General features: G+C 37.3%; 1 protein-coding gene across 1 annotated transcript in view; it reads right to left on the bottom strand.

Moving 5' to 3' along the window:
* The window catches only part of LOC109929715 (kelch-like protein 29), a 222,210-nt gene that overhangs the window by 78,749 nt on the left and 125,549 nt on the right, over positions 1–17,912 (bottom strand). Inside the window, exon 5 of the mRNA XM_048597121.1 lies at positions 11,260–11,398. Within this exon, the coding sequence (XP_048453078.1) occupies positions 11,260–11,398 (139 nt within the window). The remainder of the gene's footprint in view (positions 1–11,259; positions 11,399–17,912) is intronic.

Raw genomic sequence — 17,912 nt, forward strand, 5'->3', positions numbered from 1 at the left:
CAGCTCTGGAATCACCCAGACCAGATAGGGAGGTCCAGCACATACCCACTCCCCAACAGAGCCATAAGTAATTTCCAGGCTGGAATTGGAAGTCTGGACATGGGACAATCTGGCTGATTTTGGAAATTGGCAGCCAGAAGGCTGTAAAATATTCATGAGGAAAGGACGAAGGAAGGGATAAAACACTGTATATTTACATTTTTCAGATTGCCCTCAGGGTAGGGGGCAGAATGCCAGCTGTAACTTTATTTTGGTGCCCTGCTGAAATGAAACAGGAATCTGAGAATATCTTTTCCCAATGGATTCGTCATTGCACTGGCTTCGTACTATTGCAGGTGCAAGGTGGGCTCTGTTGTGCAAAGAATATCCTAGTAATGCTAAGGGGCACAGATCCACAGATGCGATCTAATATCCCACATTGTTGCACCAGGGAAACTGTATCCATGGTATCAAGGGTGACTTGTTAAAACTCTTTCACAAGAAGTGGATATTGCTGGCTATGCCAGCATTTATTGCCTGTCCCTAACTGCCTTTGAACTGAGTGATTTGCCAGCTTATTTCACAGGGTGACCAAGAGTCATCCATGTTGGTGTGAATCTGGAGTAATGTGTAGGCCACATCAGGTAAGGATGACAGATTTCCTTCCCTAAGAGCCATTAATAAACCAGATTGGTTGCAACAAAGAACAATGGTAACACAGTCATTATTAGACTAGTTTATAATTTCAGAATTTCTTAATTGAATTGAAATTTCATCATCTGTCATGGTGGGCTTTGAACTCTGGATTGCTAGTCCAGTGACATTGCAACTGCACCATCATTTCCCAAAAAAAAAAACAGCCACAGACTGATTGGGAGCAGGTGATGTTGACTGGACTTCTTTTTTGAAGAGCTGAGTAAAGGCCCTCTTGTACTGCAGGGGTAATGCCCCTTAACCATAGACCAAAAGACCCAGGTTCAAGTCCCACCTGCTCCAGAGGTGTGGAAATAACATCTTGGAGCAAGTTGATTTGGAAAAATAGGCTAAATATAAAAAAAAATCTTAAAGAGGAGAGCTCTTGTGGCCAGGAGGCCTGGGTTCAAATCCCAGCTGCTCCAGAGGTGAGTCTTAACATCTGAAGACAGGTTGATTAAAAATAATCTGCAGGTGAAGACAAGTGTCCTATGAATCTACCATATTAACAAACACGGAGTGTCTGTCATCACTATGATTAAGTGTTATGTTAGATGATAAAGAGTAGCAACATGGAGAGAATTGGTAATTTTGATCATCTTACATTTCAACCAATGTGCTTTTAGAAAAAGGCTGAATTCCGCTTAATTGACTAATTGGTGATTTGTTGGTGCGGTTTTTGGGAAAAGAAAGAGCTGAGTTCTCTCCTCCTGAAGCCTTTAGAGATAGGTGTACATCATTCAATCAGTGAATCAGTGAATCAGTGCATTATCTTCCCCTCAAACATTATTTTGATTTAGCAACATCCCATCCTTGTTTTCCCTCTTTAGTTTTTGATTTTCTTGGATCCTTATCACACTGCCTGTGGTGTGCAGTGTTTGTTGTTTGTTATTTGTAAATTGTCGTTTGGGTTTTGTTTTAAAAAAAAAGTGGAAATACCCCCACCCACCACCTCCCATTGGGGGTTGGTTTCTGAGCACAGTATGTGTCCAGGAGGGAAAGGTGGAAACTGATGTTGTACCCTTGTAAACCTTAGGGTTATCAGCTGCCTAATTTAATATATCAGTGTACAAGACAAATACAGCTAAGGGATCAAACTGGGATTATGAATTGTGTTTAATACAGTAAGGTGGAAACAAAAACTTCTCAAAAAAGAACAGGCACTGATACAGAACATTTAAAAAAAACATGCAGCACTTAAGCAAATTGTTTTAAGGAGGAACACAGGATAGACGTCCAAAACATTCCATGTTAAAATTGTCTTTGGAATTTAAGGGTTGGCTTTTCTCTGTCTATGCAAAAATTAAGGTCAATACTTTAGATTTCTTGATTCACGTTCATAGATTCATACAATTTCTACAGTGTGGAAATAGGCCACTCGGCCCAACAAATCCAAACTGGCTCTCCAAAGAGCATCCCACCCAGATCCCTGTAACCCTGTATTTTCCATGGTTAATTAGAAAAAAAGTCATAGAATCACAGAATCCCGACAGTGTGGAAGCAGGCCATTTTGTCCACTGATTCCACACTGACCCTCTGAAGGGCATCCCACCCAGACCCACCCCCCGGCCCTATCCTGTAACCCTGCATTTCCCATAGGTAATCCACCTAACCTGCACATCCCTGGGCACTGCAGGCAATTTAGAACGGGCAATCCACCTATACAGCGCACCTTTGGACTGTGGGAGGAAACCCGGAGCACCCGGTGGAAATCACAGATATGGGGAAAATGTGCAAACTCCACACAGACAGTCGACCGAGGGTGGAATCAAACATGGGTCCCTGGTGCTGTGAGGCAACTGTGCTCATCGTGGCGAGGCTCAGTGACTGGAATTTGTTAGCTTCATCCTCAAACTCAGCCTTTCCCAAAGGCTTCACAAACAATGCAGAGCTGATTGGTAAGTTAATTAGAAATGTTAAAGACACCAAGCAGTGTCAGAAGTCAGACGACACCAGTTTATTGTCCAACGGGTTTATTTGAAATCACAAGCTTTTGGAGCACTTCACCTGGTGAAGGGAGCAGCGCTTTGAAAGCTTGTGATTTCAAATAACCCCGTTGGACTATAACCTGGTGTCGTGTGATTTCTGATTTTGTCCACCTCAGTCCAACACTGGCACCTGCACATCATTACTTGCAATGATTTGATTAATAGGTAAAATGAAAATAAAGCCTGGAATAAAACTGTTAAATAATTACAGATTAAAATCATATCTAAAATTTTCAGATTGTCCAATAAGTAATGGAATTAGCTTGGAAATTATGATCAGTAGGGATGTATGTATATAGAACTTGCTTGTGTCAAATTTCTCTTTCTGCTATTTTATCTGAAATTATAATCTGTTTGTTTTAAATACGTTACTTGCAGAGAAGTTTGATAAAAAGCATGTCAAATATTTGAATGTCAATATTTACACAATGGTCATCTTACAATCAGGATATTTTAACTGCAATGAAAGGTTATATTAACATGTCTGGAATAGATAAAGAACACCACATTGGTAGCAATGTAACGCTGCTATTATTTCCCAAATGTGAAAAATCTAGGAACTGAGAAGTCTCGGCGACGATCAAATTATAATTTTTTTCCATAACTTACTATCAGCCTGTATAATTCAATAATTGTGAAATTATGACGTCTGCATTTGTGTTAAGATAACAGAGTCCAACTTCTCAGGACTTGGGCTGCAAAACATTACTGAAGTATGTAGCTTTAATCAGTCATGAAACTTGAAGACCTGCTTTGTTAATAATGTGACAGTACTGTAACAAAGGCATGTTCCATTTTCTGAAGTAAAATGTCTGTAGTAATTAGAATGTGAATACAGTTAAAATCAAGGGCTGTAAAAGATCTTTTCTATAACTGTGAGCAACAATTGTCGTCAATGGTTGACTAATGTCAGGGATTATACCCATTTTGGTAATATTGTACAATTTATTCAATTCTCACAAACCCATCTATATTATCCTCTTGATTATAAGGACAAGGTAGATCACCATTAAGATAGCCTCAATATCATTCAGAACTGATCTTTTTCTAGCATTTTGTTTTTCCAGGCTTATTTGAAACTGGTGAACTTGTCAGCGTGATTCAACTTGTCAAGTACAATTATCAATCAGAACATTTTATGGCTGGAATGATGGGACAAAGGCTTGCTTTCCCCCATCTTAAAAGTCAGAAGTAAGCCCACCTCTTCCTGGCTGACCAAGTTCACAGTTATCGGGCTGTTAACTGACTTAGTAGGGATGAAATTCCACCTCCATTAAGAGCTGACCATGGAATTGGTCAATTTCCTTGACCTGGTTGTATCACTGGGAGAAGTGCTCTTTGACAGGACTACAGGCAGTCCCCACCAATGAGGAAGCATCGAAAAGGAGACTCTGGTAAATCCAGGGTTTCAACGGGGTCGGCCTGGAGGCAGCAACAAGTAGAGATGGGGATGTGGAGCTGCCTGGTAGGGTGTCTCCCTTGGGCAAAAGCTACCTAAACAGGAGAGCCGTCTCCACCCCACAACCTTCCAGTTCGCAAAGAGGTCACCAGATGAAATACCAACAGCTGTGGTGGTGAGGAGGACCTTATGTGGTCATTAAGTAGTTACTTAAGAGCATCAATGGACTCAAAGAAAACCCATGCTTCCCCTGCAACTGCCAAAATAGCAAGAGGACATCGGGTATATACCCACTGGCATGACCCGGGTGTTTACATCCACTCTGTGTGCCAATCTACTTTGGTTGATGGGCGTGAGGAGGACATAAAATTCTCTCCTTTTTTTGGAGTAAAAAATACTTTTGTATCACAACTAGCTGAAATGCCATAAATCAATAATCTTACATTCAAGTTAAAGCCATAATGGAACAGATCTCAAGTAGTGTCCATTGAATTTTTCTTGTTTTCTAAGAATTTGATCTTAAGTATCTGTGCCTCTATACCTTTGTACCTAAGATGGCGCTGTATTGTACTCATTTGAGGACATGTTACAATAAAGCTAATTCAATTCAATTCTAATACATTCTCAAATATTAATGCTCTTAATCCTTTGAGCACTGAATATTTTCAAAAAAGACATTAATAATTTGAGACACATAGCACTTATAAGAACTACATTATCAGTTTCTATTGCCAAATACTGTGGAAATGCAGAAACATGAAGAACCATATATTCCTTTGTAGTGAGCATTTTCTGAATAAATATATAAATGTTAATATGCAAAGATTTTTACTTAAAGCAGATGGAAACACAATAGAATTAGTAATGAAGACATTAGGAAGGAAGGAACATGGAATCAGTTCACTTGTGGGAACACTGTGCAGTAGGCAAGACATTAATTTGGACATGTAATTGATCAACTAAATGAATTGCAGACAAATACAACAATGACTAGTCCACAAGGAAGGCCACATTAAAGGACTCCTAGATAGCACAAAACAAGTGAAACAATGGGACGAGATGAGATACAACAAACACAGTTGACTGTTGTAGTCCATACGCCAATCCTGTAAATAAAGCTCAACTTTGGGCACTGGTCCTTCAATAGAAAGGAAAAGGAATTTTTAAATTCTATAACTTAAACTGCAACAGTGAATGCTACTTCAATCCTTAAAGAGTTACCTGCTGCGTGCAATACATGATTTACACTGAACTATGAGTTGAGTAATTTTAAGGCTTGAATTTAATAGACGTTTGAGAATTTAAAAACAATATTGCTCATTCTCCTTATCATACTTAAAATTTTCAAAGTTATATAAACGCATTTAGCCTACATTCGCAAACATTAGTAATTCAGGAAAGCAGGAATAATTTATTTTTCAATCAGATTACCAACATTTACTTTTTATTCATAGTATTTTAAAAGCCACTCTACCCAGGACCACGGATTTTTAAACACTAGGACTACAAAATAAAATATTTAGTGGTATTCAATAAGAAATCGACAGAATTCTATATTCTGCACTAGATCTTTTTTCTATTAAACAGAGTAACATCCAAGAAGCTGTCCTTAACATTTATTCTTTGTAGCTTTTGTAATTCATCCATTTGAGACAAATATATAATCCATATATCTTTGAATTGACTGACTTGTTGACACACTTCAAGAGTATTAGATTTTTCCTCAATGTGAATTCCCAAAAGCTGATGAGTTGATTTGAACTTCACAATTGTTACAAATAGCCAAGCACAACAGTAAGTACTACTTCACTCCCTCAGAGAAATCCAATGTCAGGAAACTTCAATAAGTCATCTTTGTGATAGCTATCGAAAGCTACACCCTACATCACAAGCACAAATGCTAAAAATGAAAAAAAATGCCTGAAAACCATCACTGATTGTCACTTTCAGTCTATGAAATTCAACACTGATTTGGAGTCATAAAATTGTAACACTATTTTGTCCAACCCAATTCAAAACTGACATCAGAGGAAATATTAGAGCAATTTATTTCAACATTTCATGCATGGCGAAGTTTGCACTTCGTATTTCATAACAGAACAAAGACAGCTCTGTCTGATGGACGCTACAATCATAATAGGCGCTCTGAAACACACATTTTATTTCAGTTGAATTCTGGAACTGCAGTTGACCCTTTCCTTTGATTATTTTTCTTGCAGTAACGTTTAAACGATATTACCCATTTACTGCCATACTCGTTCAGCTACATCACAACAGAGGAAGAAAATGGAGGTATAAGCTTCAACCTTGTGCTGTAAAAGGCAACGTGAAGTTTTGAAAACCTCTCTTTCAAATTCACACAACATCCTGTGGACAAAGTATTCTCTGTTTATTAATAGTGAATTGATCTAAATGCGTAATTGAAAGCAAGGCAAAGGGCTTTGATGCCCTCATGCAAGATTGAATCTGCTCAGATTCATGTCAGAAAAATGCTGCAAGCAAAAAAATCAGCAAAATTATTGACTAACAAAAAAATGCAAAAAATGAGAATGTAATTGCTTCTGGTATTCACTGTGCAAAAATACGATGGTAAATTATCTACAAGAACATTAGTTTTCTATTAGGTTAAGAGTGAAAAATTATACATCAATCATATGCTGAAAAAAAACTCTTCCATCTTTCCAGGAGCATGTTAAGAATAAATAAATCAATCAGGCTATTTACAGGAGAACAGTCTGCATAAAATGTATCTGAAAGCATGAGCTACCTTTGTAAAGGGCTTTCTCATTTATTGATTAGTATCAATATTTATCATTCTCCAGAATTAAGACACACACAAATGGACAGTTTCCTTTTAAGATTTTGCTGGATGCAACCCAACAAGAGCTATGCAACCTTCCCTCTCTCCAATGGTATAAAGAACATCTGCATTGACGGGGCCTAAATTGAGCAGAGTGGGCTACCTCTGCAATGCAAACACATTATTTAGATAAAATGTATCAAGGGCAACCCAATGTGAAAAGAGGATAAACGTTTAGAGAAAATCAGATTTTAGTTCTTAATATCATTCCTCATTCTCTAATTTTCCAGAAATATAGGGTGAAATATTTAACTTAGGCCATTAATGATTCGATCTAATGGCCTGCCTTAAAAACTATGCACTAAAATGTATCTTCTCTGCAAGAGAGATTCAAACAATAATTTATTAATGTTGTGCAAGTTCATTTACAAGACTCTAGTTGCAGCAAATCTTTAGGTGTTGACCCATAGCTTTACTGAAATGGGCTTTAACCTTTCATAATAGTTTTCAGTCTTCCAATTCACAATAATATAAAACCACACAATCATAAAATAATCTGGTACTCTGTTGCTTGGTAATCGAATTGCTGAAATGGTAATCTAATTATAGCATAATTATTTATTTGCATAAATCTTTATGATGCTGACACATGATTCAAGGGTTTGAAAGGTAATAATGTTCTGAACTTTGATGGTCATCTCCAAGTGAGATGGTGGCAGGAACCACGGTACTTTTGGAAAGTGGTAACCTTGAAACAGTTCTAATCAGAAAATCTTGGACAGGGCCTAAGAAAAGTTAAGTATTTGTGAAGTTTAACATGACAGACTTAGTGCTTTGGCAAACAGAAACCTAAGGCAAGCTTTTGATTGTTTTGATACTGATCAAGTTAATCTTCATGCCACAGCTCAAAAGAAAATCTACATGATCATGGAGAATTTATGACCTCGATGATGTTGTCATGGACTGAACAAAGAGGGTCATCATCTAGACACACTGTAAACTTTGACACAGGGGATACTCTTCTCAAGAGTTCCTCTGCGTAGGGTCAGCCAAAATGGATGCCGGATGAATAATGGAGTTTGATTTAAGATTCTAATTGAGTAAAAATGCAATTAAAGCAAAACTGTCAGGCTATCACAACTTAAGTCACAGGATTTATTATTCTGACACTACAAATTAATTTTCAACTTGGTATTTCACACCTTCGGTGTGAATGATTTCCTAGGCACCATGAGATTATCTACACTGAGAATAAGAAATCATTATTGAACAGCCTGAGGCAGCAAGCTGGCAGTGGAAGAGAGTAGGAAAAAAATAAACTGCACTTTTCATGTATAAGCTCCAACAATGTTAAAGCAGTCTTACAGACAATATAATGCTAACAGATGGGTACAGGAGCCTGCCGATTACATACTGAATCTGCACCATCTGTTGACAAATACATACCCTGGATTCTCCAGCATTTTATGTGACAATTTGGGAAACATTTGGAGGAATAACCTGCATTCATTTAATATATTTGCTTTCCTTTTATTACAATGGAAAGTTCATTTTTATGCGAGAGGCTTTAGGCTTTTTGCTGTATAAGGAATATCTTTTGCTGCGTAAAATAAAAACGTTAAGATAAATGTTTCCTCAGTGAAAGAAATTACAAACAACTGCAGATGCTGGAGATCTGAAACAAAAACAAAAATTGCTGAAGAATCCTAGAAAGTCTGGCAGTATCTGTGGGGAGAAAACAGAATTAATGTTTCGAGTCTAGTGACCCTTCATCAGGTCCAGTTTCAAACTGTTTTGTCTGCACAGATACTGCCAGACTTTCTGAGTTCCTCCAGCAATTTATGGTTCAGTTTGAGATTACATTAAAGCTTTCTGAAAACAAACTGGTTGCAGATTATAATGGAGTGTGCACTGGAAACCCTAAGGATGCATCTAATTCCAACAGATTATAAATTGAATCAAGACATGCATCATACTCATCAGCACAAGTGGAAAATCTCAATGTGATTTACAGATTCAGCTCATCAGATAAGATTATTCTGGAAGGTAATGGAGGAAGTAAGTGAGAAATGAATTCATCCTTCACTCTTATGCCTACTTTAGGAAAAGAATCAACAGGCATGCAGAACAGTCAACAGAGAACTAAGTGGCACTAAGATATTACAGTTGCTATAGACTGTTCTGTCTTCCTATGCGTTCTGGGATCTTGGGACAAAACCTGGAGGAAAGAGGTTAGATCCAGTCAAGAGCTTGAATTTCAAAGCTGCTGTTTTTGAGATTAGTCCCACAATTGATTGCTCTGTGGATGTGTATCTGGGTATTTTTTTTTGTCTCTTACAACTTTGATTGTAAAGTACATAATTTGAGTGATATAGTACAGACATCAAAACTTTTTTCTCTAAGTTGATCACAGTTGAAAATATGCTACTAAAAGGAACACACCATCACTCTTATAGACCCAATTTTACAAAGTGAAAAATACAAACAGAAATGTTTCCTAACAGAAGAACAATTGTAACTAATTCCTGCGGACAAAAGAACAGAACTGATTTGGATTTTGGATTGTTTGTAGAATAGAAAGATTGACAAGATATCTAGCTCTCAGAAAGCTACAGTGAGCAAAAATCACAAAGAAGTACTAGACTACTCCATGATTTCCCCCTGTCAGATGACACATCTCTCCTAAGATATGTGCAGGATAAATAGAAGGGGATAATTAGGAAGCTTTGCCATCATTCATCCTACAGTTTGGAAATGTCAAAGGTAGGCATTCACAGATTCTGCACAAATGTTCAAAGATTAATACTTTGTATCAGGAATCATAAAAATGTCACACTGAAAAGAACTGCAAAACTGTACTTTAAAAACCATCAAATCGTGTTAAAATTCATTGCATATTGTGTAAAATAAAAGCAGAGCTTTGAGATATTTTAACAGAATTGAATTAACAGTAATCTCTCGACTGAAATGCCTGAGCAATCAACATCAACGATATGCAAGGATTTCAACTTTAACCAATCCTAAACTCTATTATACATCACTGCTTGTTCCATTCAGTTTACTAATAGCCTCTCAGAGAATATTCATGAATAACTGACTCATGTAAATAGCCTGAATGATACAGTTAAGTTGGAAGAAAGGATATTCAAGTTATGAAAAAAACACATTTTCCGTCAATTAAGCTTACAATGGAGTTATAGAAATGATAATACGGTTTATTTTACCAATAGATAATGAAAGGCAATTGGTATAAATTCATGTAATCCCTTAGCAACCTACTCTGCAATTTACTTTGAGAAAGAAGCATTATTTTAGCTGCATCAAGCATGCTCCAGCAGTCTTATCCCAATGATACTTGAGTTTAAAATAGCTAATTGCGAGTTCACTTCACTATATTGAGAACATAAACCAAAAACAAATATTAAATTTCACATATTGACTGGATAGCAGGAGCATTTTCCCTAATCTTACTTTCAACTAATGTCATGCAATCTCCAAGGAGTTATTTGTTCAACTTATGCATGGAATATCTAACAATGCCCATGGATTTAATGGAACAGTTTATAGAAGTTTATGCAAAATGAAAAATAACTTAAAAATTATAAATCCTTTAAAACTAAAAAATCCCTCCAGCCATCATTTCCATTTACATCGTAGCAGCACAGCATTAAAAATCCTTATAATCAGCATTACGCTCATTCTATTTCTTAGTAATATATCAACATTTGCCAATTCATAAATGATTTCATAACAGATTATATTAAACCCAAATTATAAATATGTTCAAACATAAGTGTGACATTCTATAATGTAATTGTTTACTTTGCACATAATTTATTTACTTGCTATGTATGTAATTTTGCAAAACTGGAATATTTAACCTGCCACAATCCTTCAGCCATTTTGCAAATTAAGGGCTTCAATGATTAGATAGAGTTAGTTAGTTATGTAAAAAAAAGCACTATAACAATTCTGTTGGTAAGCAGATGAAGGAGTAATATATTTCTTGGCAAATCACTGCTGATAATTGAAAATGATCTTTCCTCAAACAGCAGAATTTAAACATGTATTGAAATCAGAAAGTATAATATTTTTCTGTTGTTTAAAATGAAACAAAGAAGTCACCAAAAAGAAAAGTTTTGTCAAATAAATAGGGATCCTCAGTCATGGAACTTCTCATTTCTTCACTCTAAATTGAAGCAGCTATTAATCAAAAATATAATAGGCAAATGAACCAGGGTTTAGTTTCAATTTAGAAATACATTCATCTGAAATGATAGAAAGAATGGCTACTGGCCCTGTGACAGGAGGTTCTATCTTCATAACCCTGCAAGAGAGGAAAGCAACACGAATGAACCCTACAAAAGAACCGACCAGATCACAGCTTGAGGAAGGCAAACCTTTTGATCAGTTCCTTGAAATATAAGCTGCAGGAAGCTAGAACATTTTGATGGACTTCAAACTCTTTGCCTTCAACAGTTATTTTCAGGTCTGTAAACTCTTTCGCTCTGCGCTGCTCGTTCAACTCCTTCAACATTTCTGCAGAACAGAGAAGACAGACATTGCCAGGGTTCCGATGATGAAATTTTCGAATAAAAGAGACAGATACCTGGTGAACTCTAGCTGAGTCGCACATGTTGACATTTGTATACAACACACAATTGATTAAAAAAAATCACTGACACAACGTAAAACAAAAAGCACGCAGCACTTGCTTTAATAAATGAAAGAGTAAAACAATAGCCTCATGAGTCTTTTAAGGGTCAAATACACTTCTCATCAACAAAATGAGAGCAACTGTGTGTTACCACAGTAAGACAAGAGAAGAAACTCAAATAATCAAAACATTTTTAACACCTGCTAACTGATATATAGCTTCCCTCCCAAAGAAAATATTGAATATCTTAATTTTGGAACTTACTGTAGTACTAAAAACATGACAATAGTATGCTGCAAATGAAAGACACTAAGAGCTCAATTGGTTAAAGCAAAATGCACCTGGAGGAACAAGATTCATTTATTAAAAATGATAAAATTCACTGCTAATTTATAAAACTGTCAAGTAACATATGCTCTTCCCAATTCTTTCACCATTTTTGTTATATTTTGAACGGGAACAACTTTAAAATCTAAATACAATTATTTATTTAACTACTTTGAAATGAATGCAAATCAAACTGGTTTGAATTTAGGCAAGTTACTTGTCAGATTTTTTAACCATTAAAAGTTTGGCTTTTGGTTACATAAAATGACATTGGTCTAATACAGCCTTGTAGATGGAAGTTCTATAATAAAAAAGAAAATTGCCAGAAATCTCCTTATTCATTGTTTTCATATTGTAGTATTATTTCAATTATTGCAATTTGTCATGCGCCAAAAAGTACTTGAAGTAGCCAGATTGATGAATTGGAGTAAAATTTTCAGTCATGATTGTGAAAATTGATGAGGGAAAGATTTTCCTTTTGTTATGGACATGGAAAACCTGCACAAAACTTAGCTAGTAAGGAACTCCTATTTGTACCCAATTCACAAGGACTTAAAAGTTTTTATATCGTGTATGATGGGAAGACTTTTAGCGGTAGCACTTTGTACCAAAATAGTTCCTTTTTTCCAATTTAGAGGTTCTTCTGTGCCCCTACTGAAGTTCTTAAAATATTATTACAGTGAAGATAAGGACAAAAAAATTTAGGAGGACCTTGAAGAACAAAGCTTGATGAACAAAATAAATGTGAATAATGTTCCTGAAGCAACTGAATTCTCTTCTTAAGGATAAACCCATAATGGTCTGGATTCCATGGTAATGTTGAAGCTGATCTCAAAAGAAACATGCCCACAAAAGCAATCTCTGTGGTGTGGATATTTTCTTTCTCAGTATTAGTTTGTTTCTGGAGGGAAGATCAGACGATGACCAGACATCCAACAATAGTTTTATCATGCAGTAGGAAAAACAATCACACTGAAGTATTCTGAACAGCAAATCAGGAAGTAAAACACTGTGGTGGGCTTTTTCCAATGGAGGCAATGTAGGTTTCTCTCCAGTTCTCTAGATGTAACCACAATTAAAGACCTCACCCACCCAGTTATACTCCCTCTCCCACTCTTTTCCGTCGGGCAGAAGATATTCAAGTTTGAACATGTGTACGAACAGATTCAAGAACAGCTTCCCCCTGGCTGTTACCAGACTTTTGAATAGACAAATGTTAATGTTGATCTCTCTCTCTATACCTTCTCCACAGCTGTACAACTGTATTCTGCACTCTGTTTCGGTACCCTGATGCACTTTGTATGGTACGACCTGCCTGTAACGCATGCAAAACAACACTTCTCACTGTATCTAGGTATATGTGAAAATAATAAATCAAATCAAATCAAATCAAAGATAGCAGACCAGACTTGTGTTACCAATATTAAGTTCCACCTGTCTGTCCACCAAAATGTTGCCCATATTTTGCTCAATATCTATGATATTTAGCATGTTTCAATACAAGGAAATATTAGAGCTGAATTTCAAGTTTTAAACCCTCCTTTTAACATGTTACACATTCCTCATTTTAACATGTTTATGGCCTTTAGGCGCGCACAAATACCTATGAATGTTTTTGCCCCTTTTTCAGGAACAGGGCTGAATGCTCTAAGCTTCAAAGTCCTCCATTGCCTTAAATTTTACTCTAAGGATTATCCAATCAGGTTCATACAGTTTAATTGGCCAGGATTTAATTTACTATTTTTCTTTCAAAACTTTTATTGAACCTTTTTTTCTAATCAACCTGTCCAAAGATGTTATTACACACCTCTAGAGCAGGTGGGACTTGAAACCAGGGCTCTCGGTCCAGAGTGTAGGGACACTACCACTGCACCACAAAAGGGCCCCACCTGTTTTTCTTTCACAGTGGAAGATTTAATGAATACAAGGTGTTCTTCCAAGAACACAAAGAAAGCCAATTGATGAGCAGCAACATGTATCTATTGAATTCAATTTGCAGCTAAGGCGGTGATTTGATTTTGTTTGTGCATTTATCCATCGAGGTATCAAATATTAAAGCCAACATTGTCATCCCAGTGTTTTGTAGACGTCATGTCAACACTAAAAATTAAGTAATAATAATATCTGAACATTTTAATGATCAGAATAACACTTTTCATTGAGTTAGCTTTGAATATTTCATTGAAAATTGAGTGTCTATTTATTGTCTGACTCCTTCACACTTTCTAGTTTCTGCTATCTACTTCTTTTGAAGTATTATGTTTTATCTTTAAATAATTTGAAGAGGAGCAGCGTTTTGTTCCCCTAATAACAGATTATTATTTTAGCAGTTGTCCATCTCCTGTGACAATGATCAACTCAGAGTTAAACATTATGTGCCTTAGAAGTCCCACTCTTGCATGCTAGGCTCTGCAATATTTGCTTTTACAGTTTATTCTCCAGATTATATGACACATGAAGTTACTTCTACTGTTAACTTTAGCTTGCAGTTTCTTCCAGTTATAATAATGGTTCCTATCTATTGACTGAGAATGGGCAGAATTTACTTGAAACTGTCAGAGCAGACATCTGGGGAGGGTGGGGAAAAATTAGGTTGAAGTGCCCTCAGTGTTGGAAAAATGTCCCTAATTAAACTGGAGGTGGGATGGGTTGAAGTGGCGGTGGAATGTGAGTTAGGGTCATTAAGAGCTGCTTGACACCAATTATCCCTGTTGCATTACTAGGCAGCTTCGGAACGCTCTTGTGGTGCGGTAGTAATGCCCTAGCTCTGAGCCAGGAGGCCTGGTTTCAAATTCCACCTGGCCCAGAGTTGTGTCACAACATCTCTAAACAGGTTGATTAAATAATATTGGTTACATAGATTCCAGAGTAGATGGGCCTGTGCCTTTAAGACAATTACACAAAATTATGACATGTACAATTCTGGTATAAAGGTATACCATCTTCAGTCACTCACTCAGTGCATTGGAGTCAGTATACTGTCTTCAGTCAGTCCGCCATGTGCATGTAGTGTGTAGAGATAACAGTAAGCAAAGCACCTAACCTATGTAAGCAGTGCTGTTAAATGTCAAGACATCTGTTTCAACAAGAACCCAGTCTTTGAGCTATATATTACGTGAGTTAATTTATAGGGAAGCACTCAGAACCTATCATACTGGCAGTGGTGCTTGACCCAAGAAATTATCTCCAGCCCTGGACCCATCGGTACTCAGTGGTGCCCCATGAATTTCACAGATACACATTGTTCTCCTGTTCTCTCAAAGACTGCCCAGCAAACAATGTGGCTTCATAGAGGGTGGAGCATGTCCATTGTTGACAGGCACTCAGTAGATCAAGAGACCCAGCTTTGGGAAGAGGTGCACTGAATGCCATCTCTCAGCCCCTGTCTCCTTTCCCCCAGCACCCCCATTCCATTGGTCCATGCTCCTCCACTCACATCTATTTCAGTGGCACAGTAGCCATCATCAGGCTGGGCAGCTGAGTATTCCAGGCAGCGGTCACAGCTGCCAGTGATGGCGCTAACAACTAGGAACAATCAGCCTCCAAATGTCACAAAGTGTTTGGGGTAGGATTTCACTCCATTGAGGGATTGATTGTGTGGAAAGTCTGTCAATGTCCAGTTAACAGTCCGAGGGCACTTAAACTGGGTTAAACTTCTCCTGTGACAGTGAGGTTGAGTTTGTACGAGTTGGTGGAGGGGCCTCTCATTGTTAGAAATAAATCTTGGCCAACATAATCCCCAAATCAAGCATTATTTCCCACTCAATCTTATTTCCAAGAGTGACATATATATTTGTATAATACCACCAAATGTTAAGATTTCAAAGTCTCCTGGCCCTTCTCTGAAGTTTGGTAGCTCTAAGTCCTTGTGAAAAAAGACTGAAGGCAAAACTAGACACTGTACCTTATGTATGGTTAATGTTTATCAAATTTTACAGAGTATCAGGCACTGTTACTGAGTTTTCCAAACACCTTGCAGATGGGCTTCTTAATAGGTATAGTCTGTGGAGAGACACCAGTTAGGTTCAATGCTCTCTTCAGACTATGACAGTGTCATAACTGTTGGAAAACAACACAACTTGTCACTTATTGAGAGAAACCAGAGATATCTTTCTGAACACGGTTAAGTACACACTTCAACTTATGATTAATTTGTTTTTTTTTGTGATTGCACACTCATGAACAGGGATGTAAAGCACGAAACTTCATTAATATCACTAGTTAACATTTTGATCTCAACTGCGTGAGAATGCAGCTTTGCTCTAAATAAACATTAATTATTGCGGTAAATGAACATTTATTCCATCTTATAGTCTTTAACTTTGCTTTCACAGGATACTTAGTTGTTGAATGGCTATCAGAGATAATGAAATCATTTGCCACACCATTTGCTGATCATGTAACTTGGCATTTGCAAGAAGGCCATGCTCCAAAATGAATGTGCTACAATAAACTGCTACTGTCTTCCCAGAAAATATAGTGGGGTGCAACATGGGTGGGATTCCAGCAGAACAGGAAATGCACACATTTCTGCTCTGAGCCGTTCATTTTGTACGGGGAAGTTGGGTGCAGAAATTCGAAGTCAGTGTCCTGCATAGTATTTGGTAATTTCAACATCTACTGATCTCCATCTCAAAACCGACCAGACAATTGGTCATCTTTCAAGAAAGTGCTTTCACACACACCTTCACTCATTTCTGCTGAGCTTCTGTTTCCACATTCAGGATTCAATGGAAAATGCAATGTAAAAAGAAGTTAGGCTGGGCACATAATTATTATATCATAAATAATTATTCTGGTCATCAGGTCTTTCTTTACAGGTTTCATGTTATATAGATAGACATATTAAACACTGTCTTGCTAAACCAACCAAGAAAAATGTACATGGCATTTACAGTAAAAAAAACCATTTTCTGCTGAAAACGGGTTAAAAGAATTTTCCTGTAATACCACAACATGATACCCTGTTCCAGGTACACCAATGAACTGTCGGTGGTCACTGAATGGCTATTTAATTCTGGAAGAGAGGACAGGGTTAACATACATCACTCTCCTTCCTAGTTAAATGCCCTTCCTGCCTCCAAGCTTACATTACATATTGATACCAAAATGAAAGAAAATGACAATTATATCAATTTTTTTTTCTGTGAAATTAACAGCAAGGAGACAAATAATCTAACCACCCATCTCTAGAGATAACTGAGCTGACAATCCATGAGTGATGATATTCGTTGCTTCTGACTGGTTCTGCTGACAATTTAATTTTATTTTAGGCAACAATAAAGTACAGTAGACATGCTCATTATTTTAGAACTAAAATAATTGGTTGGACCCAAGTTCATCATTTGGGCTGAAAGTGGGATAGTCAGCTTTGTGTTTCAGCAGCCAAGCTGGCTTCTATAATACCAAGTTGCACAATAAGTCATTTCATCAGAAAATGATCATGTTTCAGTGCAATATTATTATAACGACAAGTGCATTTCCATCTGAAAACTGCTTCTGTAAGTCCTTTGAGCAGTGGCAATCACAGCCCGATTGTCACCCTGCTCTTATTTATTTTCGTGACAACTGAGCTGCACATTTCTGGCCAATTGGTGAAGGATCAGTGGGAGAAATCAAAGCCATGCCTCTTTCGATGGCAGTAGCTGACATATTCTGCAAAAGGTCAAATGTCCCAAACCTTTTGTTAATTGTTCGATTTTCAGCTCTGCTTCGCTGTAGAAAATGTGATTTACAGAAATAATACCAGGCAATTATTAACTACCATGGAGTGAGAATTTCTAAATGAAATTACTCGCAATACATAGCTTACCAATCTTTGAATAAACGCTCCGAGACGGAGGGAGGATCTGTGGGCTTAAGACTGCATTTGAAAATGCATAAGGTATCCCACTGACAGCATTATCACTCATCTCCCTCATTCCCTTCCAGTCTTTACCCCCCCTCCCCATTCCCGACAGTCTTTATCTCCCTTCCTCACTACCCGACTGCCTTCACCCCTTCCTCCATTCCCAACACTCTTCACCACCTCCATTCCCAACAGTCTTCACCACCCCCATTCCCAACAGT

The sequence above is a fragment of the Rhincodon typus genome, chromosome 5, assembly GCF_021869965.1.
Source record: "Rhincodon typus isolate 14 chromosome 5, sRhiTyp1.1, whole genome shotgun sequence".
Taxonomy (NCBI): Eukaryota; Metazoa; Chordata; class Chondrichthyes; order Orectolobiformes; family Rhincodontidae; genus Rhincodon; species Rhincodon typus.